This window comes from Peromyscus maniculatus, chromosome 2, assembly GCF_049852395.1.
Source record: "Peromyscus maniculatus bairdii isolate BWxNUB_F1_BW_parent chromosome 2, HU_Pman_BW_mat_3.1, whole genome shotgun sequence".
NCBI classification, from domain to species: Eukaryota; Metazoa; Chordata; class Mammalia; order Rodentia; family Cricetidae; genus Peromyscus; species Peromyscus maniculatus.
The window spans coordinates 167,532,237-167,544,387 of NC_134853.1; the positions used below are offsets into that span (position 1 = coordinate 167,532,237).

At 41.1% G+C, this 12,151-nt stretch overlaps 1 protein-coding gene across 10 annotated transcripts in view; it reads left to right on the top strand.

Moving 5' to 3' along the window:
* The window catches only part of Rere (arginine-glutamic acid dipeptide repeats), a 367,324-nt gene that overhangs the window by 151,679 nt on the left and 203,494 nt on the right, over nucleotides 1-12,151 (top strand). For all 10 annotated transcript variants that reach the window (XM_076565684.1, XM_042272445.2, XM_076565680.1 and 7 more), the window contains exon 3: nucleotides 9,914-9,984. In XM_076565684.1, coding sequence (XP_076421799.1) covers nucleotides 9,914-9,984 — 71 coding nt within the window. The remainder of the gene's footprint in view (nucleotides 1-9,913; nucleotides 9,985-12,151) is intronic.

The window sequence follows — 12,151 nt, forward strand, 5'->3', positions numbered from 1 at the left end:
ACAACTGTAGCTGGAAACAGCATTGTAAGGGATCAAGAAAGCGGTTTAGAGTTAGGGAACAGGTTTCATTGCTCTTAGAACTTTATATAAATTATAGCAACTAATTCAACTGGAAGCTCACTGCAATGATTTCAGTGTCAGCTGGGCTGTCAACAGCACCTTTATAATCAGCTCATAGAAGAAGAGCACGGCCTTTGTGTATGACCTTACAAGGGTGATTTTTTTCTGTCTTGTTTTGTTTTTTTGTTTTAGAAGTATGGTGGAGAAGAATATAAAGGTAGGCAAAATTCTTGCTTCCCACCCTCATTTTCTGGGGAGAAATTCACTCATTTTAATAATGTGGCATGTTAGTAATGGGCTTTCAGCAGATTGTTAGAGCCTGAAGGTGGGTGGAAGCAGACTTGCAGTCTTGGATCCTGGAACTTAGCCAGGATTGTGTAGGAAGGACAGACACCTGATGTGAACAGCAACAGAAAGCACTGATCTATCAGGGCTGATGACCCAGCAGTTGAGATTCCAGGCCAGCCAAGGAAGAACATCTGTGCTTTTCTTCTGTTCTTTTTTTCCCTTTTTCTTTCTTTTTTCCCTTTCTTTTCCCTTCCTTCCTTCCTTTCTTCCTTCCCTCCCTCCCTTCATTCCTTCCTATCTTTTTCTTTTTTTTTTCCTTTTGAGAGAGAGACTTTCTGAATGTTACTCTGGCTAATGGGAACTTTCTATGTAGGCCAATCTGGCCTCATACTCACAGAAATCTGCCTGCCTCTGTCTCTTGGGTACTGGGATTAAAAGCATGTGCCACCATGCCTCTGTTCTTTTAAGAACTGCACTTTATCATTCTGTGATGCTGGTAGTTATAGTCTGGATAGCAAATGTTGATCTGATATATTTCTCTCACACAACTATGAGGATGCTTAGGTGAAAGTCTAATCATCCAAGAAAGGGCCACTTGTGGGATGGTGGTATCTGTGCATAAAACAGAAGTAAATTTCTGTTTATTTGAAAACAATGTTCAGCGTCCATTACTATGAGCTGAGTGTTTTGTTTATGTCCAAATCTATATGGCATATCCTGCTTTTAATAAATTTCATCTAATCTTGACATTGTGATTAATTGAAATACATAAGAAAAATTGTCTAATAGTAAGTAAAAAGATAGGCAGAGAAATTTAATTTTCAATTTTGCTAGCTTGAAACAAGTGTGATGTGATGACAGAGGGTCTGTCTTTCCCTTCTGACAGTAGGACTTCTACTTCCTACTCTTGGCCTGTAGTTAAGGTTGTGGGGTGTTGGAGGCAGATATTTAAATGTGATGGAATATTTATTATATTTCTATTCATTGTGTAAGGAACTATGATGTAGGTAGGTGCTTAAAAAGTACCAAAGAGGGGCTTGAGCGATGGCTCAGTGGTTAAGAGCACTGACTGCTCTTCCAGAGGAACAGGTTCATTTTCTGGCACCCACATGGCGGCTCACAGCTGTCCAGCTCCAGGGATCTGACACCCTTACATAGAAATACATGCAGGCAACACATTAATGCACATAAAATAAAAATAAATAAATCATTATTATAAATAAATCATTTTAAAAAGTACAAAGGAATGATTGGTATGGGAAATTTTATAGTTTAATTTTATTTATTTGTTTATTTTAACTATGGAACAGTTGCTTTACAAAATTGGAAACTGCAAATTACAGTTAACTGTCATTAATTCTGTTGAATAGAAATAAGTCCCATTTGCTGTACAATCACAAGGAAGGCTTGAATGAGTATAAATAGATGAAATCTAAATTGTACTGACAGTACATTAAACAGTAACAGAAAACCTGTAAAGCAAATGGATTCACTGTGATCCTAGCTTATAATAAAATCATTGCCAAATAAGAGTGATAGCACTGTGAGTTCTCCCTGTGCATTTCTAGTGAGCACTACAAAATTGCTTTGAAGCGCTCTGTGCAAGGCTGGGGCTCCCCTGGCATTGTTTTCTGGAAAGCAGCTAACCTTGCTTGAAATCTGCCTTGCAGGGTGTGACACCAGCAGATCAGCAAAGCAATTTGTTTGTTGTCAACCATGTAGGAAGACAGGAATCCTCTCACAGGCTTACCTGTCACTGATCATTTTCCCTGTGAACACTGGGTATAGCACTACAGCACTGGTTCCTTGATGATCATCATTTTACTTGGTTCCACCTTTTTTGGGGGGGCCAGGTTGATGCTGGGCATGAATCCTAGAATCTGGTATGTACTAGACAAATGTTCTGTGACTGAGCTGTGTATCCAGCAGTCCTTTCCTCCAAAACACACACACACACACACACACACACACACACACACACACACACACACTCACTCACACGTTTTTATTTCTTGAGATGGTGCCACTGTGTACTCCAGGATGATTTTTAAAGTCATGATCCTCCTGTCTCAACTTCCCAAGTTACTGGATTATAAGTATGTGCCACCACACCTAGTCCATGGTCCACTTTCAATCCTTGAGTTAAAGATCTATCAACATTTCTATTAGTAATCAAACCTGTCCAGTTTAACAGTCATTTTAATATCAGAATTTAACTTGTTTTATGTGTGTGATGAGACATTGGATGTTAGAGACAACTTTTGGGAATTAATTCCTTCCTTCCATTCTGGGCTCTGGGCATTGAACTCAATTCACCAGGTTTACATGGGAAGTGCTGTACCTGCCAAGACATCTCACTGCCCTGTAGAGCAGATTTTTTTTCCTCTTCAGTGTTTAATTTTTGTGTGAGTCGTTGAACTGGGATAGGACAGTTACTCCAATATTTTGCCTTAGGAAGTCAAGTACAGTGTGCTGCAAGGTGGGCTGCATGGGTAGCCAGGGCCTCTGGTGCTGTGAATCCTGCTTCTCTAGTTAGGTGGGCCACTATCCCTGTGGCCGCCTCAGTGGCGCTGCAGATAGAACCCAGAGCCTCATGGACTCATGCACACCAGGTGGGTGCTCTACCACTGCTTTAAAAATAGAATTTCTTGCTTATGATACCTTTTTTTTATGATACAAATGCTACAAAATACAAAATGTTACAAATATTATAAATTCTGAGAAATGACTTAACTGGGCTTTGGAGTTGAATTGGTTAGAATCATTTTCATAGAGTTAATACAAGTTATAAGAACATTGTTATTTTTCTCTATCTATCTATCTATCTATCTATCTATCTATCTATCTATCTATCTATCTATCTATCTATCCATCCATCCATCCATCCATCCATCCATCCATCCATCCATCCATCCATCCATCCATCCATCTATCTACTATCTATCTTCTGTCTATCCATCATCTATCCATCTATCCATCTATCCATCATCCATCCATCCATCCATCCATCTGTCTAGTTTTTCGAGACAGGGTTTCTCTGTGGTTTTGGTGCTTGTTCTGGAGCTTGCTCTGTAGACCAGGTTGGCCTCGAACTCACAGAGATCCTCCTGCCTCTGCCTCCCGAGTGCTGGGATTAAAGGCGTGCACCACCACGGCTTGGCAAAGAACATTTTTTATAACAAGTTGTGAAGATGAGAGTTTATATTCCTCTTTGTTTGAGTAATTCAGGTATTAAGTCATAGTTAATATTTATAATGTCAGCATAGTATGCTTTCTGCTGCTGACAAGTTAATGCTTTTTCTTGTTTTACTCGGTTTCAAATCCAGGTAGTTAATGATTGATGTGGGAAGGGATGTGCTGCGGCAGCTATTCTTAAACACCAGCAGTACTTCCTGATTGGATGATAGCTGCCTAGGGCCAGCCTTTAAACGTGGGAGCAGTGGAAGCGAGGGGGTGCATGTGTATATGTGTGCTGGCATGCAGAGACCAGAGGACAGCCTTGGTCCCCTCAGGCACTGTCCATTTGTTATTTGAAATGGGGTTTCTCACTTGCCTTCAGGTAGGCTAGATTGCCGGGACCGACCCTCAAGGTACTAGATTACAAGAGTGCTTCACTCTGCCTTGGTTTCGATGAGGGTTTCTACGAGCGCGGTCCTGGTGCTTGCAGGGCAAGCACTTCACCCTACTGAGCTTCTCCCCAACCCAGTCTTAGAGACACTGATGTACCGGAAGATTTCCTGACATCTAGAAAAGAGACATGTCTACACTTGGGGGAAAAATCCCTTGAGTTTGTTACACTCTTCTTCCCATTTTTCCACCATGCTGTTCTCTGTTTAGACAAGAGCCCATGTAAGCTTTGTAGCATTAGTTAGAACTGATAGACAGTTTGTGAGTTTCATAGACATAGCTGCATTCAGTTATCATGAAATTTGAAGAGGATGGAGCCACTGATATATTCCACCTGGGGCATTTTTCTGAGTTTAAACTTTTCAAGATGAGGCCGTCAAATTTGGTGACAGTTGACAGAATCAAATCAAAAGGTAAGGGGCAGGACAGGAAGGTGTTCTTTGTTCCTTTGAAGCTCCCCACCGTTTCCAGACATTTTTAGTGTCTTCTGTCTGGCAGAAAGGTGAAAGCCAGCCCCCCTCCACTTGCCATTTTGTGAAGAAATGTTTCGTCTTTCTTTAGTGTTTGGTTAGGGTCTCATGTAACTCCTGCCTTCATATCTTCCTCCATTTGCTCCTCATAGAAGCTCTGGGCATCTGCTCTGCACAATGTGGATCACATTATGGTGAGGTGAACAATGCAGCTGGCATCGTCTGTGTTGAGGATGGTGATGGTAGAGATGAGATTGTTTGCTGGAGGCCCACAGTGTACCAGTGCTTCTGGTTTGGGATCCTGGCATCAGGATTTTAGTGTTGTTTTGAACAAGCCTAGGTCCAGGTTCAGGGAGACACTGTCTCAAAGGAGTAAGTGGAGAGTGATAGAGCTGGATGCCCAGTGAGCCCCTCTGGCCTTCACACATACACAGCGGCAGGCATAACTACATACATGCACATTGCGCACACACACACACACACCTCTTTTTTTTTACATTGAAATTGGCAGACATTTGTATTAACTAGAGAGATACTTGTGGACTTTATTTTGCACTAATTTTACCGACTCACGGTTACCTTGTTGGATGGTTCTGAGTGTCAGGGATAGAGGAATAGCATGGAAGAGAAATGAAAGATCCGAGAAACCTGAAGGTCAGCTTCCCATGTTCACTGCTGGGCTACCCAGCTGTGTCTCTGAAAATCTCTTTGTGAGAAAGGCTTTGTTCACAAGGAAAGGGTTTTCTATTTGAAATTCTATTAGACTGGCACTGCCATTCTTTGCAAGGGGACGAGAGAGTATTTCAAAGATTAATAGGTGGAAACACATTGATGGAGGGAAAATTCTTTATGGGGCAGAGCAGTGGCTGAACATTGCCTGCGTATTGTAACTACAGCTTTAATGCAGGGCTCTCAGACCCGCTTACTAAATTAGGGGGTGAAGTAAGTGTCCACTCTGCTTAGTGAGGAGACTGTCAGGAAAAACACTGATAGGTGCTTTGTGTTTCACGATGACAGGCTGCCTGATGTGGCAGGCTATGATTTCTACCCCTGAGGAACTTGCTTCACTGCTCTATTTACATAAACCTGCTGGTTTGCTGAGGGTTGAAAAGGCAGAGGCTTTTCTTTGCCTTGAGAATTTGCCTTCACGTTTGGCTGGCTTCCTCCCTCAGCTCAGCAAGGGCTCTGTTTGCAGATGGCAGCAGTGATTCTTGGACACAAAGCTATGTCGAGGTTATGAGAAACAGCCAGAAATATCCCTGTTGAGTGTCATCTCCCAAGTCAGGGGTTCCTGTGCTCATGTTCGCAAGCATGTGAAAGTGACACTGAGTGCAGAGGCTTGGTGTTAGAGCATAGACTCAGTACACACGCTGATCTCATTTTCAGACATCCCTGCTAAAGAAAACATTAGTTACCATGTATTGTTCAGAACAATTGATAGTGATGGAAAGAGCCTCATTGATTTTTTTTTCCTGGCCCATTTCAGGCATGCTGATTTTAAGATTAAAACAATGCATATTTGCCCCCACAGCAACTGTTGGCTCAATCTGGTGAACGCTTGCTTTCCTGTGGGTGATTTTGAAAATGTGCATTGTGCATTTAATGAACTGCATTGTCTGCTTTAGAACGGCTGCTTCCAAAGAAGAAGGGCTTTAACATTTAAAAACAAAGGTGTCTGCAGTGCTTGTGTTGACTGTGAGCCTTCTATTGTCACTTGGAGGATCATCAGCTCAGCTGACTAACGGAGCCTTATAAGCAGCTTTCGGATAAGCCATGCAGTTGTAAGTTGCATGCCAATCTTGCCAAGTCAGTCTGGCTTAGAAGATCCCTGGGCACTTATTCCAGCTGTGCCTTGACACTGTTCTTGACTTTGCCTTTTCAGATGAACTACTTTGAGGCTGGCAATGTCTAACATGTACAAGGCCCTAAGTTAGACCCCCATTACTGCAAAAACAGAGACAGATCTACAAATAAAAACAAAATAAATGATTTTATGCTAGCTATAAACATTTATATAAACTGCTTTATTAAGTAAGCTGCTTGATTAATGAGACCAGACTTCTAATGACTATTTGGCCTCAGTTTAACCTTTTTTTGGGGGGTGGGCAGGGTGAGATAACCATAAGGGCAATAAAAGAAAAATTATTTCCTGTAACACTTGAATTGCAAATTATTTCCTAGAGTACATTTTCTTAAATTGGATTGTCCTGTTTTGTAGGAAGAAAAAGTTAACTGCAGTAATGTTTCATACTTTATTTTAAAACATGCATTAGCCAAAACTGGTCAAGGCAGTATTTTCCCTGCCTGGATGATAAATTCACATCTTGAAAAAAAAAAATTAGTTCGTAAGACTCATAATCTTATCCATGATCTATTATTCTCCATATCGAAGGAAACTGTTTTGTCATCTACTTTCGCAGTGAGCTAATCTGCCCTTTCATACATGTTTCAAAATATTGAGATTTTTGACACAGCCATAGGTTCTACAGATACTAGCCTTGTATATTGAAATTATTATGTAAATTCACAGCTTTGAATTAGTTTGGGTTGCCATGGTAATTGTTTAAATAAAGATAGCTTGTGTATAGCAAAAAGGCATTAATAAGTGATTGTGGTAATTCCACAGGTCAGGTTTCAGGTTCTTCCCTCAAGTGGGAGCCTTTTCCTCAGACAGCCATCTTTAGCCTGTGTGTCAGTCAGGTCCAATCAGATAAGAAGCACATGTCAGCAGCTGCCCTTCACCTCCAGTACCTCTTTTCTCTTAGCACTCACATCTTGGTGTGTTTATACATGAACATTTTCCTGAGTCCACTTGTAGCCGAACATAGATTTTCTCTCCTTTCTCTAGAAAGCATTTGGGGCGGGGGGGGGGGGGGGGGCGCTATGGGAGATAGTTATTGAAGCAGGATTTCATGTAGTTCTGACTAGTCTTGGACTCACTGTGTGTTCCAAGGCTGGCCTTGAATTTCTGATCCCCCTGCCTCCATCTCTCAAGTGCTAGCATTAGGTGAGAGCGGGTGAGTGCACCACACCCGACAATGGAAATTTGTTAGTGTACAAGTTAACAGTGCTTTATCTTTCAGAGTAAGAGGTTTTGTGGTAAAAATGATTCTGTTAATTAAGAAAAGATATATAAAGCCTTTCTCTGTTAAAATCATCAGACTTGTAACATGGTGTCATTGTCCCACATCCGTTACTTAATTCAGGTTTGTCTGGTTGTGAGGACACCAGTGGCAGACATTAGTCCTTGGTGGACACAGGGATTGCTGTTGTACTAATTTTAGAGCTTTGGAGATGATGATGATGATGATGATGTGGACAGTGCAGACAGTCTGACTGACAAATAATGGAACAGACGATTCCTTCTTTGCAGAGGAGCCATAGGAATGTATTCCTTGTGCTCCTATCCTGTAATTAGTGGAAAGCTATGTGCGGTCAGAACTGATAGAATAGACAAAGGGCATGGCTGGCACAGACCGGACAGAGGAATAGGCATTTCTTTTGGAGGGTGTAGCCTAGGGTAGGATGTGGGATTTGGGGAACAGAATATTGAACTCCACCACTTAGGAGGTCATGTGTCTGTTTTTAAGGCAGTGAACAAGTAGCTTAATGTAAAGGATGGTTTTTTTTGTGGAAAGGGAATCAGGAAGAAGAAAGCACATGGACTGTGCCCTGTGCTCAGGTGAGTGAGTGTGCAATTGCTACCTGGAGATTTGAACTACTGGAGCTGCGAACAACAGGGGCATACCACGGAAATTAAGAATTTTGGGACCATTCCCCAAATTGGGACTACTTTTAAACTTTTTTCTTAATTTTAATTTTTGAGACAGGTCTTATAGTCCAGGCTGGCCCCCATCTTGTTAGTTTCCCTTGCTGAGTGCTAGGGTCATGGTGCTGTGAGTCACACTACTGTGCCTGGCTAGAGCTCCAGTTTTTTGTGTAGAGTTATGTTTCTTATATTTTTTACTTTAATAACAAACAAGGGTTATGAAGAGAAATATTAGCCTTGGTGGGAAGAGGTTCTCTAGCTTGTCATTTGAGATGATTAATGTGTTAGATGGATGATGCCTAAATACAGAAGCAGTGTCAGTTGTCACCTGGGACCTTGAAACAAGATTCAAAGCTCAGGGCTAACTCATCCCTAATCCACTTAGGTGTGTGGCTTCATGGACTCATTGTCTGCATCTGAGAAGTCAGGGGAATCTTCTTTTTCTGAAATGGCTTTTGGATGCAGTGACCTAATGTTGTACAGGATGTTTTCCGGAACGTTATGTCTATTAGAGAGGCTGTCTTCATGATCCAACCCTGAGTGTGTTTACTATTTTTAGAGTGGGACTTGACTGTCCACCGGTGGGATGACTCCAAGTTGTGGCTCCTTTTTCTTCTATCTTGGCTTTTAATGTATATGGAAATAAAATCTTGGCTTTCTTTGAGTTGTCAAAAACTAGTTGTTCTTACATACGCACATTTTGAAGGGCAGGGGAAAGGATATGATGAGTGGCATTTGCACTGTGGATATTGTTCTCCTACTCCCCAGGGTTGATAGCTGTGAAACTTTACTTCTTGGTGGGTAATACCTAGACTTCAAGTCCTCTTCTGTGGACATTGTTTTCCTAAAAACTCATTGCTTCTCCTAAGAACTGTGTCCCACAGGCAATTTTAAAAAGCAGCCTTTACACTTCAGCCATGAGCATCAAAAATAGTTGCCCAGCCGCTGCCATGCCAAATGCAATTTAGGAAAGCGTCCTGTTCTTTCTGAAAGATATATATATATAAAATCTAACTTACTTTTCGTCATTCCTCCTCTGATTGGCTGCCTTGATTTTCGTTACAGTCAAAAAAATATTGAACAGTAAATTACCCAGAGGTGATTAGATTAGTTCTCATTCTTTTTTATGGTATAGGTGAAAAGGTTATTGTAGTAGCATGTTCAAGCTGGTCTCTCCAGATAGCTGTTTCCTCACAAAATATTTGTTGAAAATGAAGTAGCATACAGCAAAAAGATTTTTTTTTTTTTTTTTTACAATTCTGCATAAAAGAGTTTTGATTTGCCTTAAAGTGTATGTATTCCCTTCCTTCCCCTCCCCAGGTTCGGGGTACAGGCAAGTAACACCATGCCTCTTTTGATGTATAATCTTTACTAATTACTTTATCTAAATTTCTCCATGTGGATATGGATCATTTTGTAGAGCTTTGTTTCCCTGAACAGAATTATTCAGACTTCATTAGGTTCTTTCAATTATCAGAAGCATGTTCAGAAAGAACCATCACTTTTATGCTACCTACAGTTAAATATCACTCATAGGAAGGTTTTGTTTTTACTATTAAAAGGTATTTGCTTTGTTATTGATACGTTTATATATTCATTTACCTAGCTATTCATTTATACACTGGTCTATGGTCCTTTTGTTTGGTTCTTAAAAGGTAAATGCCATTTTTTAAAATTTTTTTTTCTTTTTCTTTTAAAGACTGTGTGTATATTGAGAGTCGGCGACCAAACACACCGTATTTCATCTGCAGCATCCAAGACTTCAAACTGGTAAGCATTTTCCCGTGTTCTGCCTCTGCTGTGTGTCCTCTCTCTCTTCAGCTCCACAGGCTGTCAATTGCCTCTCCAGCACTCCTGGTGTGATAACCAATGTGGTCAGTGCTACCTGCCTGCAGGCTCTGTGCTGAAATACAGCCGTTGATGGTTTCATCAGCTTGGCTTGATCATTGTGGTAATGCTTTTCTGTTGTAAACAGTGTTTCGAAGTGTTTACTCCTTTAGGAGCTAGCTGTTTTGGACAGTCTCAGATTCTCTCTAGTTTCTGAAGTGGTTTCTTTGCTCTCAGCCATTCTTATGAGCCTGGAGTAAGTTTAGTGATGAATGAGTAGGGAGTGTAAACCAAAGACTACTTTCTTGGGAGAACTATAATTTTGCTATGATGGTAGGTATGGACTATATCCTAGCCAGTTTTAAGGGTGTCCCAGGAACAGAAGTTGGGAGAGGGGAATTTGGCCTGGGAATAAGGCTGTCTGGATAGTGCTCCTGACACAAAATCTTTGGTTTTAGACAGTGGTTCCCACACTCTGGGCTCAGGATAGATACCTGGGTGTTTGTAAAACAAGCACACTCAGGCCAGGTGTGGTGACACACTTTGAATTCCAGTGCTAAGAGGCAGAGGCAGGTGGATCTCTTGGAGTTCCAGACCAGCCTGGTGTACATTGTGAGTTCCAGGACAGCCAGGGTTACACAGAGAGCCCTGTCTTCATCCCTTTCCCTTCCCCTGCTCAGTGTTGTGTACACATGTGCACCTCACACCCACATGTGGACCTGTTTTCCAGGCATTAATATTCTATTTGATTTTTCAGAGATTTCCCTTATTTAAGAGCAACACAATTAAAGGGAACTATTTTTAATGTCTTTTCCTCATGCAACTGATGTGTGAAATAACATTGAAGCAATATCATTGTGAACCGTCTGAAAGGTTCTGCCCTTAGAACGGTGTTCTTGTACTTGAAGACTGAACCACAGCCTACGGTTTTAAGTGCAGAGCAATCCTAATTCTGTAACTTTCTAGAGAATGTATTGCATTTGTATCTGTTGATGCCCTCCCTCCCCAAATCCTTCATTACTTGAGTGTTTGTTCTTACGTACAATGTATGTGATATTTCCGTTTAAAGAATTAATGCAGTAAAACAAGTCAATTGTACATTTACTTGTAAGATATATTTACTCTTATTAGGCTGCTTCTAAGCTCCGTGACTGTTTTGCAAAGTGGCCTTGCAACTTTATCTTGTAAATTATATGCTTTTTATTTAGTTTTCTTGCCAATATGATTCTTACCATTTTTTGGAGTTGTTTGTTCTTTATCTTTCTTTACAAAGATTCTTTTTTTACAGATACTGCCTGATACCTGAAACTTTGGGAGGTGGCCTTGTTTCCAGAAGAGTTTTATTTTGGTAGTGGCTGCAGTTACTACTCTTTCTGTGTGTGTTATCGGTGTATGGGATTCTGCTAAACCAAAAGCTAGAGCTCCATGAATAATGCATAGTTGAAAAATAAAATTATAAAGACTTTTCTTTTAGATTCCCATCAAATTCTGAGTCCCTTTGTACTGTGTGTGCTCGTGTGCATGTGCGTGTGTGTTAGCAGGTGCCTTCGTGTTTGAACAGCGTCTCTTAGGAAATGCTGATTACAGTGTGGTAGTTGCTGTTCTGGGCAGAGGTCCTGCTGAGGTACGGTAATTACTTAGGGTATTAACAGCAATAGAAGCTGAAGGTTCTGTTGTATTGAAACATAAAGCCGTCTGCAAAAACAAGTGAGGTACAGTGTGCTCCTACAGGGCCTTTTCAAACCACAGTGTCTCTGAGACTCCGTATTGAGCACATACTTGTCGTTGTCATGTGACAGTATTAGAGATGCTGAAATATTTGCTCCTGGGAGGAGCATAGTTTCCCCCATTTTCTTCTTTCCTCGGTTCTGTGTACTTCTTATAGAAAGACAGATGAAATAATCAAGACTAATTGCTCTGGTTTACCCAGGCTGTAGAGGAAATATGCTTTGTTTCATAGAAAGTTTTTTTTTTCCTTTTTGTTTTTTGAGACAGGTTTTCTCTGGATAGTTTTGGTGCCTGTCCTGGCTGTCTGTAGACCAGGCTGGCCTCCTGCCTCTGCCTCCCAAGTGCTGGGATTAAAGGCGTGCACCACCACTGCCTGGCTTCA